This window comes from Tympanuchus pallidicinctus, unplaced genomic scaffold (assembly GCF_026119805.1).
Source record: "Tympanuchus pallidicinctus isolate F22 unplaced genomic scaffold, pur_lepc_1.0 scaffold1, whole genome shotgun sequence".
NCBI lineage: Eukaryota > Metazoa > Chordata > Aves > Galliformes > Phasianidae > Tympanuchus > Tympanuchus pallidicinctus.
The window spans coordinates 30,366,963-30,392,863 of NW_026294618.1; the positions used below are offsets into that span (position 1 = coordinate 30,366,963).

The window sequence follows — 25,901 nt, forward strand, 5'->3', positions numbered from 1 at the left end:
GGAGGAGAAAGAGAAGGTGTCAACGGTTTACGGGCTGGTTCGGCCCAGTTCCGTGACCAGCAGGGCAGAGGGATCTGCGTATCCACCCCTCTGGGAAAGGGGAAACAGGGGACCCCAGAAATACTTGAAAACAACAGCAATAATCTGAGGTGGAACAATAAAATGATTTAATAAATATAGTATTATCAAAATACAAAGAGAGAGAGAGGGAGTCTGTCTAGATGGTAGATAGACCTCACCACAATGCTGGGGTGAGAAGTGCAGTCCAGTTGAGTGACTGAAGAAGAATAGATGGCGAAGTGCAGATGGCGAAGCGCAGACGGTGAAGCGCAGGCGAAGAAGAAGGATCAGGTGACCTTGCACGGAGTTAAATCTCCTTGCTGACCGCAAAGCCTCCTGGGGAAATGTAGTTCTTCTCCGTCGGACGAACATTCGGCAGATATCCAACCCCACCCCCAGTGCATTACATGATGTTATGGTGTGGAATACTGATGACCAAAATCATAAAACCATGACAGAAGGAGAAGGAGAAAAGGAGGGAGGGGATATGACAGGAGGGGAGGAGAGGGGAGGGGAGGTAGAGGAGTGGAGGGAAGGGGAAAGGAGAGGAGGGGAGGGAGAAGGGAAAGAAAACGAAGGAAACAGTTGTAGTGAAACATAAGTTTTACAATCTAGAGACCCATACTCATAACTTCATAGTTTACAAAGAAAATGCAATTACAGTGAATCAGGAGGGAAAAAAGAAGACACACGCACAAAAAAAAAAAGGAAGGGAGAGGGAGGGGAGGGGAGGGGAGGGGAGGAGAAGAAACAGAAAAGAGAAGAAAAAAGAAAAAAGCAGATGAGTGAAAAAAAAGAACCTCCTTGGCCTCAAGGGCACAGTGCTGGCTCATGGTCACCCTGCTGTCCAACAGGACCCCCAGGTCCCTTTCCTCTACGCTGCTCTCCAGCAGGTCACTCCTGAACCTATACTGGTACCTGGGGTTGTTCTTACCCAGATACAAGTCTCTATGCTTGCCCTTGTTGTATTTCATGAAATTTCTCCCAATTCTCCAGCCTGTTTAGGCCTCGCTGGGTGGCAGCTCAGCCTTCTAGCATGTCAGCCACTCCTCCCAGTTTTGTGTCCTCACCAAGCTTGCTAATAGTGCACTCCCTCATGCAAGTCATTGATGAATATAGTGAATAGTACTGGTCCCACTACTGACCCTTGAGGGACTCCATTAGATACAGGCCTCCAACCTGACTCACTCTGTCCCACTGACTCTGGCTTCTTTCCTTCAGTCAGTTCACAGTCCATCTCACTACTGAATCGTCCAGACCACGCTTCTGAAGGATCAGAGAAGGGCCCCACTGTAAAAGAGGAAACAAGGGCTTCACGGAACTGGGGATAGAGACAGTTAGAGGTGGTTTACAGAAGCAGATATGTAAAGGTTGTTAGAAGAATGGGGAATGCTGACATCAGGACTGAGAGAATGAGGGAGTGGAGAACAGAAAGATAAGAGTTTGAGAGCAGCCCAAGGCTGTGTGGCAGGGAGTTGATAAGATGTCCTCAGGGCAGGCTGGAACTGGACTGGGGGGTGATCCTCCCGCAGGGTCAGAAGTTTACAGTGAGGTGGACTAGGAGCCTTCATGAGGAAGACTATGTTTCTTCATCCCATGACTACCAGGAGGAGACCCCCATGACTCACTGCGCACGCATGAGGGGGAAGGTCTGCATGCTAATGAGTTCTTGAAATCTAATGAATGTGTATCCAAATTCCTGGAAACAATTGATTATGTATTAGTTCAGCCTACATCTGTAGCACGGTGTGCAAGTTAAGCAGCTTCTCACTGGCAGGGGCTCTCCCTCACCTGCTGAGATGATTCCCTGCTTTGCCACAGAACATGTCCACCCCAGAGCTGAGTGCCTCACAAAAAAATTGTCATGGTTTTGTGTTTTTTGGTTTTTGGATTCCACATCGTAACATCATGTAGTGCACTGGGAGTTAAAGTTAATGCTCCAGTTCCAGGTACCTGTCCCTGTACACAGAAGTCATGGGATGTGGCCCTTTGTGGTTGGGTGGTCTCTTACTGCCTTGCAGTGGGTGCTGGAGGGTGCTTTTGTAGCCATACCAAGCTGTTCAGGTTTGACTCAGTCTCAGGAACTCTCTCTCCTACTTTATTTGATTTATTAGTCTCAATTTCAATTAGATTGTATGATACTGTGTTACCTTGCATTCCGATATCATAGTTAGTAAAGTTAGTTAGTTTCCACCATAGATCATTGCTGCTGTTTTTTGTTTTGTTTTGTTTTGTTTTGTTTTTTCTTCCTTGAGCCCAGCATAATCTCTGTATCCCTTTTCCCTTTTCCTTCCCATTTTGTGGGTCTGTGAGGGCCCCTGTCATGCGCACGGATTAAAGCAGTTAACTGTGTGACAGTCCCCTCCAATGTTTCTCTTATATGAGAGGGAACTGTTTACAGTCTTTGATCCTTTCTTGTTTTAGAACCTGCTTATACTAGGGATGTGGAGAAGAACTAGCAAGGAAATAACACTACAAATAAAGAGTTCATGGTTTTTCTGTGTGTTTTGTTTTTTCTTTCTAATTTTCAGGACATAAAAATGCTTGATTGATGGTACAGCATGGAGGAGCATTATTAAAATGTAATCCCTTAAAATTGTTGAATGTTTTTTTTCATTATTTTAAATCACATTGTTCCACCAAAACATTGGCATTATGGAGGCATCTGAAAAGAGATCATGGCATTGCCAGCCAGTCTGTGATTCCCTGAATTAGTGCAAGAGAGATGTTTAAAAAAAACTTAACAGCATTCAGAAAAAGGATCTTATGTCTTACAAGGGTGAAGTTGGTTGTCCCAACCAAACTATGGAAAAAAAAATCTTTCATATGGCTAGTTTGCAAGCTCCACTTTGGAGAAGAGTGGTAAAATCTGGAAAAATTTTGCGAAGTGATGGTAGATGTACAGCTAGACTGCTTAGCTGTAGACTTAGAACCCTGCTTTCCCCTGTCCACCTCCCCTGAATCTTGAGATCCTCTGAAGTGGTGGAAAAGAACATTGCAAGAAACATTCAGTTATCTGACAGGAATTGAGAGGTATGAACTGAAAGCCCATGTCAAAAAAAAAAAAAAAAAAAAAAAGATATAGATAAATAATAGAGAGGTGGTTAATGCCCCATACCCGTCAGTGCTCAAGAGGAATTTAGATAAAACTCTCAATAATACACTTTGACTTTAGTTATTCCTGAAAAGGTCGGGCAATTGGACTACATGATCTCCTCTCCTCTCCTCTCCTCTCCTCTCCTCTCCTCTCCTCTCCTCTCCTCTCCTCTCCTCTCCTCTCCTCTCCTCTCCTCTCCTCTCCTCTCCTCTCCTCTCCTCTCCTCTCCTCTCCTCTCCTCTCCTCTCCTCTCCTCTCCTCTCCTCTCCTCTCCTCTCCTCTCCTCTCCTCTCCTCTCCTCGCACTTGGAGTATATATTCAGACATTTTATTCTTTGTAACTCTTATGCTGTATTCTAGCAGTGAAACTACTATAGTGAATCTCATGAAGAGGAGTTGAGAATTCAGCAATGAAAAATACACTCTAAGTCAGTATAATATAACTGTTTTAAAGTACTGGCTATTGCCCAGAAAATCACCACAACTTGGCAACGGTATGGAAAAACTGCATTCTTCATGACTGAAAATGAGAAAAATTATTAAGGTTAAGTCAAGGTCACTTTGATAACTCAGAAGAGAAAATTCATTCTACTTTAGCTTGAAACCAGTTAAATATTTTTTTGAAAGTCAGTAGTACTGGGTTTTTTCAATAGATTGTGTGCTTTTTGTTGTGCACTTTTTTTTTCTTCTTCCTTAAAAAATTCATTTAACGGTCTCTAAATATACTAGTTTAGTACTTAGTTATTTCTTATTCTTTTTATAAAAAGGTGATCCCTGTGTAGTGTACATAGCTATGACTTAAGCACTGCTAATACATAATCTAGAGAAGGAAATCTAAGTTCCATTATGCAGTCAATAATTCATAAACCTCGAATTTAAAATCTATGTCTTTCAAGGAAAGGATATTGCTTTAAAATAACTATGAGAAAATGAAATATGATTGATAGTATGCTAATGAATATTTATGAGATATAGTCTGAAAAAAAGGTCACTTTAACATGATTCCTCTAACATGCAATAAATATAGAGTAAATTAAGTATTGACCATTAGGTCTGAATCTATGTTAAATGAATCAAATTTTCTCTTGGAGTACAACAATCTATGAATTTATTCATTTGAATGAATAAAGTTGTATTTATGTTTATGCAGACTAAGTAAGAGGAAAATTAGTACTTGATATTAAAGGGAATTTTCAGTGGTACAAATACTTTGGATAGATGGCAGAAAATCCATAGTGATAGCTGAAAACGAGGTAGTAATGAGAAGTTGGTTATCAGCACTGAAAATCACTAAAATCTTGGGCAAATAAGTTCTTCTATTATTTACACACTTGAGAATGTCAATCATAGAAGAATAGATTTAAACAAAGTGTTAAAAAACCCTTCCAGTCCAACTGGTTGAAATGACAGCACAAAGCTACAAATATTTGTTTCTGGAGTAAGGTACATTTAATGTTAAAGTAACTTCTGGGAACAAGATATCATTGTAACACAATGAAGGAAGGGCTTTCAGCTTGAAGGATGATTAGATTCACCTTACTTGGATGAGTTGCTCACAAACTTCTAAGTATGTCTAGTAAGTATATAATTAGTTGTGCTTTTTGATTGTCTTCCAGAAGAGACTGGACATTAGTCATTCTTTTGATTAAGCTCCTACCTTGGAAAACAGCTGCTTTACTAAGGGTGTCCATGAGGGTGTGCTGAGGTTGTGCTGCATTGGCATGTGGGGGACAGAGAGCAGCAGCCAGAGAGCTTGTATCCTCGGGAGAGCAGATGGCATTTCCCGCTGTGTTACCTTTCTCTCAATTAACCTGCTCCTTCTTGCAAGCTTTTGTTCTGCTTTTCAATTTTGAAGTCTAGCCGTGGAGCTCTCAAGGCTAAGTCTGCATGTCTTCGGTGTAATTCATGCATTAGAAAGAAAGCCAGGTAACAGTTGCAATTGAGGTCTTTTTGCCTTATGAAAGTAGGACTACTATTTTTTTTCTTCCATGAAACCTTTGAAAAAATGAGACTGTTTAGTCCTTCTGAATTTGTCCTTTGAAGCTGAGGGCTGCAGACTTTCAAAGCGAATCTCCTTTGAGCATTCAAAACCCACGTAACCGATTACCTTTAAAGGTATCATTTTAAACAATAGTAATGCATCTGAGGAGTATGCTCGTTTATTTATCTTTCGACTTAATGTGTCTTCCAGCTTTTTTCCACAGCCTAAAGAATGAAAAAGAAACTTGAAAGTATAATGGAAGTGAATGATGAGTTTCTCTAAACTTTTTAAATCAACTGAATACAAAGGGAATCATTAAGTTCTTCTAGGTCTTAAGCCAACAGGAGCTGACAATGCTTTATTTTCATTCATTTATTTTCCCAAATTACTTTTTTTGTAGCATCTCGCTTGCCAAGGAATGCAAAAGGGATAGGAATTCATGTTTAGAATTTTTGTTCAAAACAAGCGAAAGGTTTTTTCACTTTTTAATTCTTTTCAGCAAAAACTTTGGGGTATAACGACAGTGGCAGCATCAAAGACTTTCCATTGGGCACGAGAAGAGGTAAACATGAATGTGAAAATATAAAATAGATAAGAGAAAATAATTTTATTAGAAATTTATTATTTTTCAGTAATTACATCATATCTTATAGTGCATTAATACATATGTATACAGAAACACTGCTTAGGAAGCACTTGTGCTTATAACTTGAAGGCAATGAAATTATCTGTTTTCTGACGTTTTGGTCAGCATTCAAGTATTCACTTTTAAAGAAATATGAATTCTGGCAGAACAGTAATTTTTGCAACAACTTTAAAACTGCAGAGCTCTAATGTTGACTTGCACATATGCCTCTTCACTTTCTAAATACTGATTTTTAACTTTTAGCTCTAAATTCCAGCTTCAGTCAACTATTTTTTTGAGGAAGTTCTTATGCCAGAAATCACAGATGAAGGAATGTGTCTGTTCTTGTGGGGCTTTGGTAGAAACAAGTGGTCTTCTAAGCTGTCCTGGTGGTCACTCTAGTATCTTGCCAGATACTTTATCTCATCTCTAGGACAACCCAGGAGGCTCAGATTTCCAAAACTCAACAATTTACTGTGAGTTACCCTACTTGGTATGCCAAGTGGCCAGCTGATTAATGCTATTTTAGTTCTTTAACTTGCCAGAATAGTAGAAATCACAGTCTGAGTTTACAGAAGAAACATGCTTCTTCTGATGTCTTCAACCTTTCTTCTTTTAAAAGAGCTGCAGCACATAAAGCACAGAGGATGACTTTTCTAGCCTAGTGTGCTATTCACAAGAATCAGAGAATCTATTCATAGAATTACCAAGAATGGAAAGGACCTCTAAGATCATCTAGTGTAACAGTCCACTTACCACCAATATTTCCCAGTAAACCACATCCCTCAGTGCAACATCTAAATGTTTCCTCAACAGGTCTTTTTCAAGGGAAAGGAATTCTGAGAGAACCCATCACCATTTAACAATTCCTGTTAAGTACTAGTAGGAAACAGTTTTTATGCCTTAGAAGATGAAAGGATAGTAGTTTGCTCTTCCTTTAGATTTACTAGTACTCATCTGGTAATGTTGTTACTTGTATCACCTTCCAATACTATTTTTAGTACTGCTAGATTTATTTTTACATCAATAACAACTGAAAACACCATTACTCAGTACAATCAATATATAAGAAAGGAAAAAAATAAATTGTGAGATGAACAGCTTTGTATAAATAAAAACATTATTTAGGTAAGTATGTCCCATTACAAGTCTATTTTTTTCTCAGTGGATTCATAAATGCACATTTAAAAATAAGTTTATATAGACTGTGAATATAAAAGCATGTCTAAATTTTATTACAAGTATAATTTTGGATGTGAAAATATATCAATCTATATTAGAAATATGTTTATCAAATACATCAATAAGAATAGTATCTGCTTTTGTACCATACAGGAAGAGAAGGTTTTGTTGATTTGCAATGTTTCTGACACTGTGCTCCTGGCAGTGTTCTAAGAACATGGTAGCAAATGTCTCATGCTCCTTCTTGAAATACAGTTGGAATCCTGATGTTGATGCCAGCCAGCAAAAGTCTTGTTCTGTTGACTTCAGTTGGGCCAGTGTTCCCTCGCTAGGCATAAAATGAGTAGTAGTTTCAAGTTTTCAATTTTTTTTTTTTTTTTTTCTCAAGAGAAGGGATGTCAGTAGAGTAAATAAAAGCATCATCATCCAAAGCTGAAGAGAATAGTTATTGAAAAAAAGCAGCACAGAAGATACTCAGCAAGAAAAGGAGTGAATGAAAACATTTCTGCCTGAGTATATGTAGTTAGAATTGTTGTCCACATCAGAAATTTAACAAACACAGTGTACAGACAAAGCTAGGAAGATCTGAACAAAGAGATTAACTGTGCAAATCTTTCCAGAATGTGTATGTTGGAGAGGCTTTAAGCAATGCAGAAGAAATAACTTGCACTTTTTCTCTTTAGGTATTGCGAAGTAAGACTGCCAGAATACAGACATAAAGAACATGAAGTCCTTAGCAGCACATTAGTTTTTTAACTCAATGTCCCTTAAAAAACACTTTCTGCCCCCCTCATTTTTTTCTCAAAGGACTGAACTTGTGTATTCTACATTTATATGACTTCCTGAGCTGATCTTTCCTATTGCTGAGAAATTTGTGAGTAAATTTTTGTCATTATTATTGGAGTTTGAGATATAGGATTATTTGCAAAAGGAGAAAAAGAAAATGAACAGTTTGTATACTATAATTATTTGAAACTTGTAAGATAAGATGTAGGACTGGGAAAGGATCAGGAAATAGGGAGGTATACATGCATTAGTGAAGAAAGAAAGATGAAGATATCATGGAAGATTCTGGACTACCAGAAAAAAAATAAAAATAATTTTAAAAAAGAGAGGTTGGTAAAGGGAGCTAAGAAATTTCTGCTTTTCTTCAGGAGGGTGTATTACAATTTCTGTTTATGTTGCCTTAACTTTTATATATATATTTTTTGTACTGAATTACATACATGTATTGAAATAATAGAATCATAAAATCACAAAACCATAGGTTCACAGAACGATAGAACTGTAGAATCATACAATGTCTTGGATCGGAAGTGTCCTTAAAGACTGAGTTCCATCATCCCAGCTGTGGGCAAGATTGCCATGGAATAGGAAGCTCATTGTCTCATATTCTGACACTGGAAATAACAGTTAATAGAAGGAGCAAATCTTTTTCATTTTAGGAATTCTGTAGTCTAAAGAAATTCTCGTGTAACTAAGAACAGGAAAAAGAGAAAATTATGGGAAAATGGAGCGAGAGTAACATTGCAGACTAAAATAACCACGTACGGTGAACACATCTTGACACTGAGCAACAATATGTTCTTTACTGCTAATATATTTCCTTCATAGAATGATTTCAGCTTCTCTGTTCTTGTAAAGGAGTCTAGATGAATTGTTTACAATATTGTGTTAAGTTTGCATTTAACCTATGTCTACAAAAGATCCTTGTTATGAACTTTATGGAGATTTATATTCCTTCTTCTGTGATGTTCATTGTGATTGAACTCACTTAAAAATGGCTACTGATTTTTTTGCTTTTTTTTTTTAATGAATACAGTTTGCATTTTCCAAACTTTTTCTGTGTGCATGTTTCTCAGGACATGTTTTAGAAGAATTTTCTAGTCAGTAGTTATAACTTTTTTTACTGAGACTAATTGACCTTGCCTGCATGTTCTCTGCTTGAGTGCAACTTGCAAATATTTCAGCTGAAGTCTTGTCAATTCTTTCTGATTTTCCCTCCCTTCTTAATGTAAATTTGTCTTTTGGTGTAAGCTTGTTAATAATGAACTTGAATTTTTTCATGAATGTTGAACATTACCCTGGCCTTTCTCTTGTCACACCTTTCTCTGCCACACCTGTGTCCTTGAGAATTTGTTGTGAATAGTTTCTATAGTTCCTATGGACCTATTCACAAACTTCTTAATATACAATAGCACTTTGGTTTTAGGGAAAAAAAAAAAAAAAAGGGAGAGAGAGAGTGTTAATTTCATTGGATTTCACTGATTTATGTAAAGAGTAGCGTTGAGAGAAAACTCAGAAAGCTCCTCAGAAGGGATAGACAAGGAAAGAAGGGTGGGGGTGTGGCCCTTTATATGAAAGACTATTTTGATGTTGAAGAGCTTGGGGTTGGGAATGACAGAGTTGAGTGTCTATGGATAGGGATCAGGGGGAAGGCCTGTAGGGGTGACATCTTGGTGGGGGTCTTTTATAGACTGCCTAGTCAAGTTGGTTGATGCTCGGCTGAACATGAGCCGACAGTGTGCCCAGGTGGCCAAGAGGGCCAACGGCATCCTGGCCTGCATTAAAAATAGTGTAGCCAGCAGGAGCAGGGAGTCACTGCTCACAGTCTCTGGCAGTGTTCAGGAGGCATCTGGATGAGGAGTTATGACATATGGTTTAATGCTTGTGGTAGCAATGGTAATGAGAAGATGGTTGGACTAGATGATCTTATGGGTCATTTCCAACCTTGTGATTCTATGATTCTGTGACTCTATGAAAACCCATTGAATTCCCTGTGAAAGTACATATTACAGAAAGGGAATAAACCTACGTAAGATTCATGCATTCTTACATGTGAAAGTTATCCAGAACTTTCAAACAAGAAGAAATCCAACTTTACTAGTGACTAGCCAAAAAGGAAGCAAGTCTTTCTGAAGAAAAGAAGGTTCCCTGGAGCAGATATTGAAGAAAAAGTGCATTTCAGAGTCTTTCTGATGCTCTAAGAAAGCTAGATCTTGCAGAAACAACCTATATTGTGTTGCCAAATGGGATGGTGAAGCTTTTGGATAGGTGTTTCAAGTTCTCCAGGAATTATGCAAAGTTACTGTAGGAGTCAAATATGAAAAATCTTGCAACTACCTCAAGGGAAAGCTATACGATAGTTATTTTACAGCAAATTCTTCTAGCTCTAGAAAGAGCTAGAACTTCAGCTGGTGAGAGAAGAGATGCAAATAAATATTCTGCCATCTGACAGGCTTTTCCTTATAAAATCTGTTTCACCACGTGCTGACATGGATTTAGGACTGCTCTAATGATCAGTTATCATACCTCAGCTAGGATAGTTAGCTGAGGGCTTGAGGGTCAGCGTCCTCTCAAACAGTTCTGGGATCCAAGAAAGAATGCCTGCTTTTATAATAAATATAATATAATATAATGATAAATATGCTTTTATTTCCCTTTTCCTTTCTCCCTCTGGTGTGTGTTAGATGGAAGAAAACTTAAAATTTTATTTATATTGGCTTTCTAAGCCGAGGAAGGATGAGTTTACAAATGAAAGATTTTTCATATTGGGTTGTTTTGTATGTTGAAATCATTGTTTCTATATATGTGATGATTGAATTGCATTGTGTGTGCAGTGCAACTGAAAGTGTAATTACATTTTCTTACTTCTATAATAACCAGCTGTTTAGTAGTCATCTCAAGTATTCCTTACTAGTAAAAATTTCCTACTAGTAATAGCTAATGAGAAATGTATAAGAAGAATTAATACATTCCTGGACGTGAAAACACCTGTTGGAAACAAAGCCATCTCATAATCAGGTAGCTGTAGAGAGCGCTAATGTCTCCCCTGAGAGTTCTGCACACTAAACAATCCCGGTTCCCTCAGCAGCTCCTCATACGACTTGTGCTCCAGACCCCCCACCAGGTTCGTTGCCCTTCTCTGGACACACTCCAGGGCCTTGATGTCTTTCTTGTAACGAGAAGCCCAAAACTGAACACAGTGCTCCAGGTGCAGCCTCGCTAGTGCTGAGTACAGAAGGCAGATCCCTCACTGCTCCTGCTGGCAACACTATTTCTTATACAAGCCAGGATGCTGTTGGCCTTCTTGGCCACCTGAGCACACTGCTGGATCATGTCTGGCTGATCATCGATCAGTATACCCAGATCCATTTCTTCCACAGAGTCTTCCAGCTACGCTGTCCCAAGAAGCCTAGAGCATTGCCTGGGATTTTTTGTTTGTCTGTCTGTCTGTCTGTCTGTCTGTTTGTTTGTTTGGCCAAAATGCAAGATCTGACACTTGATTTTGTTGAACTTCATCCCATTGGCCTCAGCGTGGTGATCCAGCCTGTCCAGATCCCTCTGTAGGGCCTTCCCATCCCCAGGCAGATGGACATGTCCTCCCAACTTGGTGTCATCTGCAAACTTACTGAGGGTACACTCAATCTGCTCATCCAGGTCATCAATAAAGATATTGAAGAGGACAGGCCCCAGCACCGACCCCTGGGGAACACCACTCGTAATCAGTCACCAGCTGGATTTGACTCCACTCACCACCACCCTCTGGGCCTGGCCTGCTAGGCAGTTCCTCACCCAGCAGTGTACCTGTCCAAGCCACAGGCTGCCAGCTTCCCCAGGAGAATACTGTGGGAGACAGTGTCAAAGGCTTTGCTAAAGTCTAGGCAGACTGTGTCAACAGCATTTCCCTCATGCACTGAATGGGTCACTTGCTCATAGAAGAGTATCGGGTTGGTTAAGCAGGACCCGTCTTTCATGAAGCCGCGATGGCTGGACCTGATCTCCCAGTTGTCCCGCACATGCCGTAAGGTCTCATTCAAGATGATCTGTTCCACGGCCTTCCTTGAAACCGAGGTCAAGTTAACATGCCTGTAGTTCCCTAGATCCCTCCTTACATCATTAGAAATAAGTTAATGTAGAAAAAAAAGAAATGATAAGTATTAGAAATTAGTTTCTTATGTGCTTTTGTTGATCAGATTTTTTTTTTTTTTTTTTTTTTTTTTTGCAGATAGAAGCTGTTCAAAAAGATCTGTAATGGGATAATAAAAAATGACTTTCTCAGATACAAAGGGTGGCTAAGTTCCAAAAATCAAATTGAAAATTAAATTATATGGAGTAATAATAAACAAAAGTGATTGCCAGTATATTCAGATGAGATAACACATAAGAGAAGAGTATCCAGAAAGATAATGACAATACTACCTAGAAAACACTTCTAAAAATTTCTCTATTTTTATTGCCTACAGGCAATAAAAAACATCTTTTAAGAAAATCATCACATTTTCTGGCATGAAGACTAAGTAATTGCTAGTTAACAAAGAATTAAGAATTAAGAATTCTTAAGAATTATTTACAATCTTACTGCATAGACAAAAAGCCTGCATATGTTCCTCTCATCCACAACGATAAAAAGAATTGTTTTTGTCTGTAACTTCTGTGAAGATGTTTCAAATTAACAAATGTTTAATGTTTTGATTATACTCTTTTCTTACAGCACCCAAAGCAGATGCAAATGGGAGAACAGGTCATCTTCTCAGCAGAGCTCAGTATGAGATTTGACAGACCTACTAAGGGCATGGTGAAGGTGCTGGCTGCAATGGATTGAAGCCACGTGACTGGGACAGACTGCCTCCTGATGTGGAAAAACGTCAAAGATCTGAAGACACTGGATCTATGCCACCTCACTGTAGTTACAGCTTGTAATTTCACACTCTGCAATAGGGCTGTACTCCTTTGCCTTGTAGCACATGGATCACCAGTGCAATACCACATTGATGCTGGAGTTGCAACGGAAGTAGAGAATAGATTTGGAAAGTGAGGGACAAGAAAGGCTTTATCAGTCCCTTCTGAGTAAGTAAATCTTGAGCTGAATCTTACCCTTGATGCTTAGATGAGAGAAATCACTCAGTTTCCCAATAGCAAGATGAATTTGGGCCCTAGAGACAAAGAGTACAATTTTGCTCTGAAGAGCCTTTACTCTAAAACCATTATCTTAATCCAAATGCAACATCTTGTTTGCCACACTAGTCCTTGTTTTATTTAATATGTGTCAGATTCCATGCCTATTTCATTTATTCTGGACATGCTGGTTATTCGTATGTTGAACTAGCATTTGCAGTCTTTCTCGGATAATTTAGAGGGATTCTACTCTAGGCAGTGTACAATGATTTGTCTTCTCTTGCGGACGTTAACAGCTGTTGCCTTTCACAGCTTTGGTTTTGCATTTGTGACCAGTCAAACTGCATTTTCTTTTTTTTTTTCAGAGTGTCTCTGTACTGTAAGGCTATTATTTATGATGCTTGCACCTGGGAGAAAGTTTTCTAAGCAGCAAAAATCCATATTCAGTAAGAAGCTGGATGTAATGGTGCAGACAAAGTATTCAAGAGAGATAAGGTGGGTGTGGCTTTCCTAGCTCTACTAAGCTTTTCAGGTTTGACTCGGTCTCAGGAACTCTCTCTCTCTCTCTCCAACTTTATTTGATTTATTAGTCTCAATTTCAATTAGATTGTATGATATTGTGTTATCTTGCGTCCCGATATCGTAGTTAGTAAGATAAGTTTTCCTCCATAGATTGTTGCTGCTGTTGTTTTTGTTTTTTTTTCCTTCCTTGAGCCCAGCTCCCATCTCCCTATCCCTTTTCCCCTTTCCTTCCCATTTTGTGGGGCTGGGGGTGGGGGCCGGGGCCTACTGCCCCCTTGCCACGGGCATAGATTAATCTAGTTAACTGCATGACAAACATGCTGTGTTTTTCCTGTGTTTTGAGGCCTGCAAGCTTGCCCTGCATGCTGTCTGGTCCCCAGCCCAGGGCGTGTCATTCTCTGTGAGATGACATTTCGCAGTGTGATGTCACAGTTGTTGGTTCTCACACCCCTGTGGTGGGAGCGGTGGCTCAGTCTCTTGTGGGACGTGCGGGAAGCGGACCAGAGAGAGCGTTGTGCCTATCTGGAGATATCCTGCAATGATGGAGCGGCTGAGAGCCCTTCGAGGTGAGCTCCCTCCACCTCTTGGACACCGTGACGCTGCCCGAGCACATGTGTGCCTGCAGTGCCGGTTCAGGACGTGCCAGCAGCACTGTCCTTGCTCTGCTGAGTGCAGCTGCCTGGCATGGTTTCCCCAGGACCCCAGCAAGGGGAAGGCTTTCTCCCCTCTCCCCACCAACCAAACATGTGCCAGTGCAGCCCACCTGTGCTGTGGGGCTGGAGGAACGCTCCTGCCAGAGCTGGCCAGATGCTCGGCCCTGGCTCCAAGCAACACCAGCGGCAGCTGCTCTGCTCTTTCCTTCCAGGTCTCTTTGCCTGTGTGGGCTGCGTGCCCAGACGGACGCGTCGCAGGGAGAGCGGCAGGGTGTCAAGTCCTGTCCCTGCCTGTGCCGCGACTTTGCTGCTGCAGCGCCTGCAAGACCAGGAGGTGAGCTGGGGACGTGCGACCATCAATCCTTGCCCTGGCCCAGTGCCACGGTCCCTTGGGTGCCAGGCCCCGGCAGCACACCCGCATAGCGATGGGTGGCAGCGGGCTGCTCCCTGGGAACAAGGGCGAAGCCAGCATGATTGGTCCCTGTCCCCAGGGTGTCCGAGCGCAGGTGTACCGTGAGCTGGAGAGCGTCCTGTGTGGAGATGACAGCCGCCTGCCATGCGGACTGGTGAACAGGCTGCTGGCAGAGGTGTCCCAGGACCTGACGGCTGCCCAGGTGAGGGGTCACTGCCAAAGGCAAAGGGAGCTGCCTGCCTGCGCTGCTATTCTGCTGGCGGACGGCGGTGGCTTCGCCCTGCCGAGGGAAGGCCTTAGGAGGTGTCCTGTGCCGCGTGTCACCAGTGACTCTTTTTCAGGACGTGACAGACAACGTGAGGTTGGCTGCCAGCAATGTCCTGGTGGCTCTGGCCAGGACGCACTTCAGCTTGGTGATGGCCGAGCTCCAGGGCCACCTCAAGGCTGCGGGGGAGATGACCAAGGAGTTGGTGCTCATCACCTTGAGCAAACTGTTCAGCACCTACGGTAGAGCCCCTCAGCCTCCTGAAGTCTGTGCCAATGGGGGAAAGCGGTCTCTCCCCTCTGCGCGTCATCTGCATTGAGCTGGGGGATGCAGGGCTGCAGCCCCTCCTCCCTCGCTGCTGGAGCTCTGACCATGGCCCTCTCTTTCCCCTCTGCAGCTCCACAGTGCATCCCCTTTGTGCGGCTGACGCTGGCCAGCCTACGCAGTGTGGTGGACCAGGTGAGGAGCGGCCAGATGCTGCGCATCGCTTGTGCTGGTGAGTGTTGGCCCCAGAGCAGGGCGGATCGGGACAGCCCTTGCACCTCGCCCTGCTGCAGACTCACAAGCTGCCTTTTCCCTTGTCTTTGATTTTTTGGTTAGATTTTTTACAAAATTAATTAATTCTTCATTTATTTTTTGGTTCTGTTTTGTTTTTCAGTTGTGAAGCAATGGTCAGATGGAATCAAGGTTCACTTGTCCTCTGGAAAGCAATGCCCCTGGCGTGCCGTGGAGAAAGAGCGAATCTATGAGAATCTTCACCAGCTCTTCTTCTCCGTGGTCAGGCACTGGCAGGACAGCAAGGAGGAAGAGGTGAGCACTGCTGCATTCCCAAGCCGGGCTGGCAGCAGCTCCTTCTGTGCCCAGCAGGCTGAGAGCAGAGGGGTGATGAGAAGGAGTGGGCTGGCTGTGCAAAGGGCCCCAAACTGGCTCTGTGCTCGGGGCTGGATCTCCCTGCCAGGAAGCAGCCGCATGTCACAGCACTGTGGCAGGGAGAGGTGGGGATGAGGGTGTGGGGAAAACCTCCCTGCCCTCCAGAGAGAGCCCATCTCCTGCTGGGTACAGGGGCATGGGGAAGGGGAAAAGAAAAGAGAAAGCCCTCTCTGTAGGAAGGGCAGACATTCAGTCTTTGATGCTAGGCCTCTGTCATCTCTCTCCAGGACAAACAGGCTGTCCTTGGGGCTGTGGCTTCCATGATGGCTGTCCTCCTGCAAGAGGAGCTGCACATCTGGGAGCAGTTCCTCTGGCTCATGCACCCATGTCAGGAGATCCAAGACACCTGCAGGGTGGCCAAGGTGAGATGCTGTGCAGGGCTCAGTGTAGACATGGTCTACTGCACTCTCTTGGTGCTGCTGGGAGGGGGGGACAAACAAGAACACCTGCACAGGAGCTTTTCCCAGCAGACAAACCATTGGGAAAAGTTTTTCTGCTCCCAAGTGGCTAGATGTGGCTTCAGCCCTTCCTTCCTCTCCTGGTCTCTTGCAGAGCCTCACTACCTTCCTGGAGGTCTTAGAGGGAGTTCAGTGTGTCATCCCCAGGGACAAGTTTCTGGCCATCACCAGTGCTGTGTTCTACCAGGTAAGGGGAGCCTATCCTTGTGCCCACACAGTTTTCCCCTTGGCTAAGTCTCAGGAGGACTGCAAGTCTCTGAGCCTCTGACGGCTGCTCAGCCCTATCTCCTGCATGCCCAAGGCTGCTGCAGAGCCGTGTGTTTGCCTCCCCCCAGGGATGCTGGGGGGCAGGCTGGGTTTTGTCTGCATGTCCTCTTCCCAAGAGTGCCAAGGAAGAGGAAAGCTGGGCAGCACAGCTTCTTTTCCGTCCTCAGTGCTGTTGTGATTTTCTCAAATGGACCTTGCTCCCACAGCTCTCTGACGACACCAAGCAGCACAGCGAGGCTGATAGCGCAGAGCTGACCCACTGCATCCTGCTGCAGGGTAAGGAGAGGAGTTTTGGCGGTGCTTGGCGGTGCCCTGGCCAAAAGCTGTCTCGCAGACCTCAGGAAGGGGCACGAGTTGCTTGCTAACACAGTGCGGGATTTCCTCCCTGCAGCCCGAATGTGTCCAGAGGAAACCATCCTGTTTCTTCAGTCGCAGCTGGAGAATGAATGGGAGCCTGGATGTGTGGCAGCCCTGGGTCTGCTCGGCGCTCTGGCTCGCTCTGATGGTCAGTACCATGGATCGGGTCTTTTCCAGGGATCCCTTTTGCCATCTGGGTGGTGCCTCCACGCACGCTTCTGTGCTTCTCTTGCAGAGCCCGTTGTTACAGAGAAGCTGCCCCTGGCTGCGGAGGCTGTGCAGCGTCTGTGCAGCGACCTCAGGCTCCGGGTGAGCTGGTTTGGGATTGGAAAGTGCTTTTGGGGTGGGGATGCTGCTGCCAACACGGGCAGGGCTGGGGTGACCAGGGAGGTGCTGGGGCATTAACCACGTGGTCGCAATGGCTTCTGTGGGGAGAGCAGGAGGAGTGGAGCGGGCAGGTCCCTGTGCTGCGCATGGAAAGCACACAGCACGCTGGTGCTAAGGCCTGGCCCTCACGTCAGGAGCCAAGGCTTCTCCCCTGCTCTTGTTTTCTCTGCCTCTGCCCAAAGGGCTGTCCCGATGAGCAGGTGGCTTCCCTTTGCCTTCTGACCAGGAAAATCAAACACAATTGACCCCTGGCAGGTGCGGAGGGCCATTCTGTATTTCATCAAGGATCTCCTCAGTGCTGACACCCGGAGCTGCTCAGCTTGGGATGTGGTGGGGCACATCTTCAGAGAGTTCAGCCGCGCCACAGGAAGAAGGGTAAGGACAGTGGGCAGCATCTTCTTTTGGGAGACCTGTGCTGCTCAGAGGCTGGCACAGAAGCACCGGTGGGGCAACATCTGAACTTCTTGAGAGGCTGCTGAGAACTGAGAGTAACCCTTGTTTCAACAATACTGTTGTGCAGGCAGCCGGAGACCTTTCTGCCCAGGAAGCTCAGGAAGAAGGAGCTCTCCAACAGCTGTGCATGGACATCCTGGGGTCACTGGATGTCTCCGTGAGAGGGATGTCCAAAGTAAGTCACATTCTGCCCTGCTGCTGCTCCTTGCCTTTGCACCACGTGTTCCTCGTCCCAACACCCCAGGCCCCAGGTCTCTCCTCCAACGCGCTCACAAGACACAGCACACAAGGCTCAAGGAAATTCACAGAGTCCCGTTCACCTCTGAGCGTAGGCAGGAATGCTGACATGCCTTGTTCCCTACAGCTCCTGTGGCCGCGGCTGCTGCTCTTTGTGGTGCCAGCCCAATACACGGGCATGCTGATCCCGGTCTCCCGCTGTGTCCAAGCACTGGCTGAGAGAGAGGAACTGACAAGGCGGGAGATTGAAGAGTTGGATCCCCATTTCCTCAGCTCCATGTTTCGAGGTAGGAGCAGAACTCCCCCAGTGAGCTCTGCTGACCTGTGTCAGCACCCAGAAGGGACAGCGGAGGGGTGTGTGGCAGGGCATGGCGTGCCTCGGAGTCTTACTCAGTACTTCTTTCTCCCCGCAGGCCCATGGCTGACTCCCCAGACACTGCTGGTGCGCCTGTTGGTGAGTAGATGCTCCAGAGGCCAGTGCCACAAGCCCCGAGGAAGCAGCAGCATGGCTATGGGCAAAGCTGTTGGCTGCTCCTTGCCCATCAGGGCAGAGCCAAGCTGCTTCCCTCCCGGGGGAAGCCGCCGCCGCTCTTGCTGCAGCAGTAACCCTGCTTCTCCTTGCTCTCGCTCAGGTGGTGGCAGGGAGCCCTGTTGCAGGCAGCGAACTGCAAGCCGCTGCCTTAGTGCTCATGCAAAAGCTCCACAGCAGGATCCACAGAGCACTGGGGGCCATGTGGGATGCAGAGATCCCCCTGCTGCTGCAGTGTGTCCAAGGTAAAGTACTGGTGGAGAGGGAGAGGTGGAGGTAGAGAAGGGGTGGAGTGAAAATGCAGGTCAGCTGCTGTTGCCATTCCAGGGAGACAATGCTGAGGCCCGGGGAGTTTTCCCCCAGAAATCTGCCCATTCCAGGGCACAGATGGGCATGTCACATCCCCTCAGACAGCAGTCTTGGAGCAGTTAGTTCTGTGTCCCTGCGGGGACAGTGTTTGTGAGGAGGGCCAGGTCACTGGGGGGGAGGGGTGCAGGTCCCAGCTTGGCAGTGCCGAGTGCCTGGGCCAAGGCAGGTTTGCAGCAGCTCTTCTTCTGTGGCTTGATCCCAAGCAAGGCTCTTTTGCTTCCTATTGCTGTGCAGGGAAAGAAGAGAGCTTCCCAGATTCTGCAGCGTGGGAGCGCCGACTGCTAAAGGTACAGCACTGCTAAGAGGCACGGTACAGGGAAGGGCTTGCCTGCCTCAAGGAGCCCCTCCAGGAGAAACACCGGGGGGAGCTGGGAGGGGGACTGTTTTTCCAGACACCTCTCCCCAGAAGGCTGCAGCAAGTTGGGAATGCGGGAAGAAACAAAGGGCAAGGGAACATTGGCTTCTCCTGTTCTCCAACAGTTGCTGAGGGCGTCAGTGGAGACGGTGGAGGATGAGGCTTGGACCAAGGGCCTGAGCTGTGAGCTGAGCCGGTACCTGAGCAGCTCTCCCAGCAGCTCTGGAGAAAAGGTGAGTTCCCCCCAGCTCTCCCCAGCGGTGCAGCCGCAGGTGCCCAACTGGGGCTGGAGCTGCAGGCGGTGCTCTGCCCACGCGGGCTGCTTCCCCAGCCCGTGCCCCCCAGGGAGCCTTTTGCTGCCAAGTGCCTGGGGGCTGGCTAAAGCTCAGCCCTGCAGCTGCTCTCAGCGATTCCCTGGGAGTGTGGGTCCTTCCCACCTGGCTCTGTCTGAGCAGGTCAGGCTGCTGCCACATCTCAGCTTCTTCCTTCCCTTCCCATGCAGTCCTTCCTGTACAAGGCTCTGGGGACAGTGCTGGGAGCTTGTAAGGGAGTCCTCCATATCCAAGAGAAACTGCTGCAACACCTGCAGGAAGCAAACGCAGAGGAACCATCTGAGGCCCAGGTGAGCTCTCCTCTCCTCCAGCTTCTGCGAGCGTCCCCACTCTGTCCCTGGGACAAAGGGCTTCTGGCCCTTTCCATCTCCTCACTGCTGCCATTTCCCTCAGGCCAGGATGGGCCTGGCTAGCGTGGCTGGCCGCACCAGTGGGTTCAGACCTGCACCAACTGCCCCTTGTTCTTTTGTGCAGGGAATGATCTCTCTTCTCAGCCATGCTGCTGAGAGCAACTTCCGTGCAGTCTTGGACACGCTCACCATGTTTTCGTCCAGGCTGTGCAAGGGCCGAAATTCTAGGATTTCCAGGCACAAGAAGGTGAAGCATTACGGGGTTTCCATGTTGGCTTTCTTCCGCCTTGTGTTCACAGCAGCTCCTGCCTTGGGAGCTCAGGTGCACTGTGGGGCACTGGGGCCATTGGGCAAGTGTCTCAAGGCATTTGTTTCTCCCCACACAGATGGAGCTGGACAGCACGAGAGCTCACGCCACACGCAGCGCTCTCATGCTCGCCCATGGCAGCTTAGCACTGTGTGCCTCCAAGGAAGAACTGCTCGCCCATGTGGAGGGAGACATTGTGGGCAACATCCTGCTGCTCTACAGCTGCAGCTGCCAGGTGAGAGCTCAAAGCGTGCCAGGGTGTCTGAGTGCCCAGCTGCAGCCCTTCCATGTGGAGGGATGCTGAGATGGGTCTTCTCTTTCAAAGGCCCCACGGGGAACAGTTTGTGGCCAGCTGAAGATCCAAGCCCTTCCCTTAGTGCTGCCCCCACGTGTCCCCCTTGCATCCCTTGTCCCTTCCTGCAGTTCAAAGAATGTTCTTCTCTCTTGGGCCTCAGGACTTGCAGAACAAGCTCGCGCTGGTGCAGAGCATCACCAACTTCAGCTCTGCCTTCCACGCTGTGGGTGACTGCTTTAATCTGTCCTTGAAGGGCAAGCTGCTGGAGATCCTGATGGTGAGTGCTTAGAGCCAGGGCTGTCTGCAGTGCAGTTTTGGGCTGTGACACGAGGCTTGCTTCCGTGGAGGCAAACAGGTCTCCCTCAGCCACACATTTCCAGCTGGTGGGGACCTTTGGTGCTGGCAGGCAGCGGCTGAGCAGCAGTCTAGGTCCACCAGCTGTGGAGCTGCTGCATCCTGCCACGCCTCCGTGGGAAACGTGGGAGTGATGGGGCTGGTGTGTGGCAGTTGTGTCTGTCACTGGGCTGGGAGGAAGAGCTCTCGCGTGCCCCTTGCCCACTTTGACTGTATCTCTCTGGGACTTGCAGGACTTGCTGAAGAGGTATCACTCAGGCATCCCTGTCTCCCCAGTGCCCCTCAAGGTGGTTCTGGCCCTGGAGGAGTTGAGGTAAGGGCTGGAGCCTCTGGGATTGTAAGGCAGGACCTTGTGGGTAGCTCCTGAAGGCCTGGAGGGGGTGAGGAGCCGCATCTACAGGATGCTGGGCTGCTGTGCCCAGCAGAGCTGCGGTTCTGGGCAGGGAGAAAGGCCCTGGTCCTCCTGTCTCCTGGCAGGGAAGAGAAGAGAGACCTGGGGTCTCCTTCCCTTCAGAGTGGGAGGTGGTTCACTACTGCCAGGGAGGAGGCAGGCACTGCTGGAACTGAAGACAGTGCTCAGCAGCATGGGCTGGGGGTGTTGGCTTTGCAGCTGTCGATTAGGAGGAACTCAGGTTTTGTCTGAACCAGTCTGGAGAGCACCGGTAAAGGCCCTTTCTGCTTTCTCTTCCCCTTTTCCTCCTGTCAGCAAGCTGAAGCCCTCGGGAGAAGCAAAGGACATGTGTGAAATGTTGGCTCTGTGCTGCAGGAGCATTGTGACTTACCCTTCAGCAAAGATGATGCTGAAGATCAGGAAGTCACAGCAAGCAGCTCGGTACCTTCAGGTAAGCTGTTGTAACTTTCCGAGCCACCTCTCGGTGGGAACCCTACCTCAGCACACACAGCCTATGCTCTGGCAGCAACCGTGATGCCACACCTCACTCAATCCCCTCTTCTGCTTTCAGCTTCTGCAAACATCTTTGAAAGCTCTGGGCCGGATGATGGCAGCCCTGCTTGAGACAGAGCCCACCCGTGACTTCTTCCAGAACATAATCCATGTGAGTACATGTGGGGCAAGGGAGAAAACACAGTGCCTGTCGATAGTGGGGACAGAGATCTGGGGACAGAGAGGACGTTCAGAGCGGGAGAAATCACTTGCTGACGTGCCAGCTCACTGCAAGCTCAGAAATGGGCAGAGAAATGGGCTGTGCAGGGGGAAAGGCAGGAGCCAGCCCCTGGCAGGCCACAGCTGAGGAAAAGCTGCTGGCTTAGGAGACAGGAGCGTCTGCAGAGAGCAGGGGCAGCAGTGCTGGTGCTCAGTGAGGCAGGGGGCCGCGTGGAGCACAGGGCAGGCCCTGAGGGAAAGTGCCGGGAAAGGAGGGACAGAGAGAGGGATGGCAGGAAGGGAAAGAAAGGCCGTCCGCAGTGAGACAGGTGCTCTGTTGCAGGTCCTGAGGAGACCAATGACATCAGGCAATGTGTGGGAGCGCAGGAGGGCCCTGCAGGTCTGCTCCCAGCTGCTGGCTGTATGTGAAGAGCTTCGAGTGAGTAAAGAGCCCCACCGCACGCCCCCTGCTCCCTCTCCACTGCCCCTGAGCTGGAAGGCCAGCTTTCCCCTGCTGTGTGTGCTGTGTCACCCGCCACGTGGGGAAGGCACCGGTGGGAGAAGCTGGGGAGAGCTGGGGCTGCCTACAGCTTTGTTCCTGCCTCTCTTCCCTGCAGAGAGAAGATGCCTGCCAGCACTTTGGCTCCCTGGTGGGATTTCTGGCGCCTCTAACGTGTGACCCCATGCCCACCTCCCGGCAATTGGCTGTCACCTGCCTGAGCTCCCTTCTCCGAATCCAAGGCAAGTAGAGCGGGTGTGCACCAGCCCTCTGCTCTCCTCTGCAGCACTAGCAGAAGCCCACGGGCTGGGCCCTGTTGACAGGAGAGAGAGGCACCGTGCGCAGCTCTCTTCTCGTCCCCGTCCTGCCCTCTGTCTCTCTCCCTGGAAAGCAGTTCTGTTTCCAGAAGCATTACCGACTTCCCTTTTCTCCTTGTGCTCTTTCCAGCCAAGGTGACCAACAGAGTAATCGAGATGGGAGACCCTGGGAGCCTGTGTGAGGGGCTGCACGCCTGCAGCACAGTCAGTCAACTCCGGGCCTCGTCCAAAATCGCAAGGGTAAGTGGACCCAAAGTGGGGTGGTAGGATCTCAGTGTGTAGGCTTCTGCACGCCCTTCTGCTCCCCACAGCCTCTCACACCATTTCCAGAATGAGCTGTCAACCTGAGAGCACTCTTCTCCAGCAAGTATCAGGAGGCTCTGAGCTATGTCTGTCCTTCAGGCGCCCAGTGCGAGGAGCTGACTCTATGATGTGTGCTTGTGTGTGTGTGTGATTGTGGCTGCTGGGAGGTAGGCTTTGCATATAAGCAAACACCATAGGTGGAGAAGCTGAGAGAAGGCTCAACCGCCTTCTGTGTAAGTAGCAGGGTACGGACAGCAGGAGCATTGTGATTGCTGCCTGAGTGACCAGAAGGCCGCTGAACTAAGAATGCCCTCAAGATTGGCTTATGTTTTGAAGACCTGCCGCAGACCAGTGATGGGATCTCTTCCTTCTCATTTGTCTGCAGATGGTGTGCAGAAACTTCCCCATGGAACGCACCATCGACTTCTTGATGGCCATCAAGGAGACCTTCCGAAAGGCCAAAGGAATGCGTGTGCGTGCTGCTGGACAGTGGATGATCACCTTTCTGCAGATGTACAGAAAGGACATCTGTCGAGACGTAAGAGACTTTCTTCCACACGTCTTGGATTTTTTCTTGCTGTTGCGCTATGCCTTGTGCCATTTGCCTCTTGTGCTAAAGAAACACAGTCTGAGCACAGAGCCAGGGCTTGGACAAGGTTGCTGGTGTGAAATTTAGTCTTAGGCTTTGGCAGTACGTCAAGGGAGCAGGCACTGCTCATCTGCTGAACGTCCATGGTCACTCCCTGCAAATTGTTCTTTCTCCCCTTCTTCTTTCAGGTGCCACTGATCCTCTACGTCCTGCGGAGCTGCACATCATGCACACAGCAGAGCATGTTCATGCCCTTCGTGTGCCAGGCGGTGGTCATCCTCACCCGCTGTCACACGGAGGTGGCGATTGACAATTTCTCCCGGTTGCTTGGGCCCACCGACAGGTATCAGCACTCCTGCCTTTGCTGTTGCTGCTTGCCTCTGCCAGAGGGATCCTGGGAGGAAGCAGCTTTTCTTTTTTCCTCTCAAAGTCTCTTTGAGGTGAAAATTACTCAGTCATGACTTGACACTTTCCTTTTTCTAGCGATACATGGAGGAGAATCAGAGAGTTTTGTCTGCAAAGATGGAGGCGGTAGAAGAAAGCGAAGCAAAGCAAAGCAAATCTGAGAAGGGGAGGGAAGAGAAGGAAAGGAGAAGGAGGAGGAGGAGGAGGAGGAGGAGGAGGAGGAGAAGGATGAGGAGGAAGAGGAAGAGGAGGAGGAGGAGGAGGAGGAGGAGGAGAAAGAGGAGGAGGAGGAGGAGAAAGAGAAGGTGTCAACGGTTTACGGGCTGGTTCGGCCCAGTTCCGTGACCAGCAGGGCAGAGGGATCTGCGTATCCACCCCTCTGGGAAAGGGGAAACAGGGGACCCCAGAAATACTTGAAAACAACAGCAATAATCTGAGGTGGAACAATAAAATGATTTAATAAATATAGTATTATCAAAATACAAAGAGAGAGAGAGGGAGTCTGTCTAGATGGTAGATAGACCTCACCACAATGCTGGGGTGAGAAGTGCAGTCCAGTTGAGTGACTGAAGAAGAATAGATGGCGAAGTGCAGATGGCGAAGCGCAGACGGTGAAGCGCAGGCGAAGAAGAAGGATCAGGTGACCTTGCACGGAGTTAAATCTCCTTGCTGACCGCAAAGCCTCCTGGGGAAATGTAGTTCTTCTCCGTCGGACGAACATTCGGCAGATATCCAACCCCACCCCCAGTGCATTACATGATGTTATGGTGTGGAATACTGATGACCAAAATCATAAAACCATGACAGAAGGAGAAGGAGAAAAGGAGGGAGGGGATATGACAGGAGGGGAGGAGAGGGGAGGGGAGGTAGAGGAGTGGAGGGAAGGGGAAAGGAGAGGAGGGGAGGGAGAAGGGAAAGAAAACGAAGGAAACAGTTGTAGTGAAACATAAGTTTTACAATCTAGAGACCCATACTCATAACTTCATAGTTTACAAAGAAAATGCAATTACAGTGAATCAGGAGGGAAAAAAGAAGACACACGCACAAAAAAAAAAAGGAAGGGAGAGGGAGGGGAGGGGAGGGGAGGGGAGGAGAAGAAACAGAAAAGAGAAGAAAAAAGAAAAAAGCAGATGAGTGAAAAAAAAGAACCTCCTTGGCCTCAAGGGCACAGTGCTGGCTCATGGTCACCCTGCTGTCCAACAGGACCCCCAGGTCCCTTTCCTCTACGCTGCTCTCCAGCAGGTCACTCCTGAACCTATACTGGTACCTGGGGTTGTTCTTACCCAGATACAAGTCTCTATGCTTGCCCTTGTTGTATTTCATGAAATTTCTCCCAATTCTCCAGCCTGTTTAGGCCTCGCTGGGTGGCAGCTCAGCCTTCTAGCATGTCAGCCACTCCTCCCAGTTTTGTGTCCTCACCAAGCTTGCTAATAGTGCACTCCCTCATGCAAGTCATTGATGAATATAGTGAATAGTACTGGTCCCACTACTGACCCTTGAGGGACTCCATTAGATACAGGCCTCCAACCTGACTCACTCTGTCCCACTGACTCTGGCTTCTTTCCTTCAGTCAGTTCACAGTCCATCTCACTACTGAATCGTCCAGACCACGCTTCTGAAGGATCAGAGAAGGGCCCCACTGTAAAAGAGGAAACAAGGGCTTCACGGAACTGGGGATAGAGACAGTTAGAGGTGGTTTACAGAAGCAGATATGTAAAGGTTGTTAGAAGAATGGGGAATGCTGACATCAGGACTGAGAGAATGAGGGAGTGGAGAACAGAAAGATAAGAGTTTGAGAGCAGCCCAAGGCTGTGTGGCAGGGAGTTGATAAGATGTCCTCAGGGCAGGCTGGAACTGGACTGGGGGGTGATCCTCCCGCAGGGTCAGAAGTTTACAGTGAGGTGGACTAGGAGCCTTCATGAGGAAGACTATGTTTCTTCATCCCATGACTACCAGGAGGAGACCCCCATGACTCACTGCGCACGCATGAGGGGGAAAGTCTGCATGCTAAT

General features: G+C 47.5%; 1 protein-coding gene across 1 annotated transcript; it reads left to right on the top strand.

The window, feature by feature from the left end:
* The first annotated feature begins 291 nt into the window (after positions 1-291).
* LOC128084565 (maestro heat-like repeat-containing protein family member 2B) lies at positions 292-25,364 on the top strand. Its single transcript, XM_052691182.1, has 33 exons — positions 292-351; positions 12,439-12,490; positions 13,315-13,374; positions 14,230-14,351; positions 14,509-14,631; positions 14,771-14,936; positions 15,092-15,190; positions 15,353-15,504; positions 15,852-15,986; positions 16,177-16,269; positions 16,556-16,625; positions 16,741-16,854; positions 16,942-17,015; positions 17,349-17,468; positions 17,614-17,721; positions 17,911-18,070; positions 18,197-18,237; positions 18,416-18,557; positions 18,916-18,968; positions 19,162-19,269; positions 19,539-19,658; positions 19,843-19,965; positions 20,105-20,260; positions 20,481-20,597; positions 20,908-20,987; positions 21,381-21,516; positions 21,637-21,729; positions 22,120-22,215; positions 22,394-22,517; positions 22,723-22,832; positions 23,281-23,433; positions 23,673-23,827; positions 25,235-25,364. Exons 1-33 carry the CDS (start codon positions 292-294, stop codon positions 25,362-25,364), a joined length of 3,645 nt encoding a protein of 1,214 aa, XP_052547142.1.
* Positions 25,365-25,901: the final 537 nt, after the last annotated feature.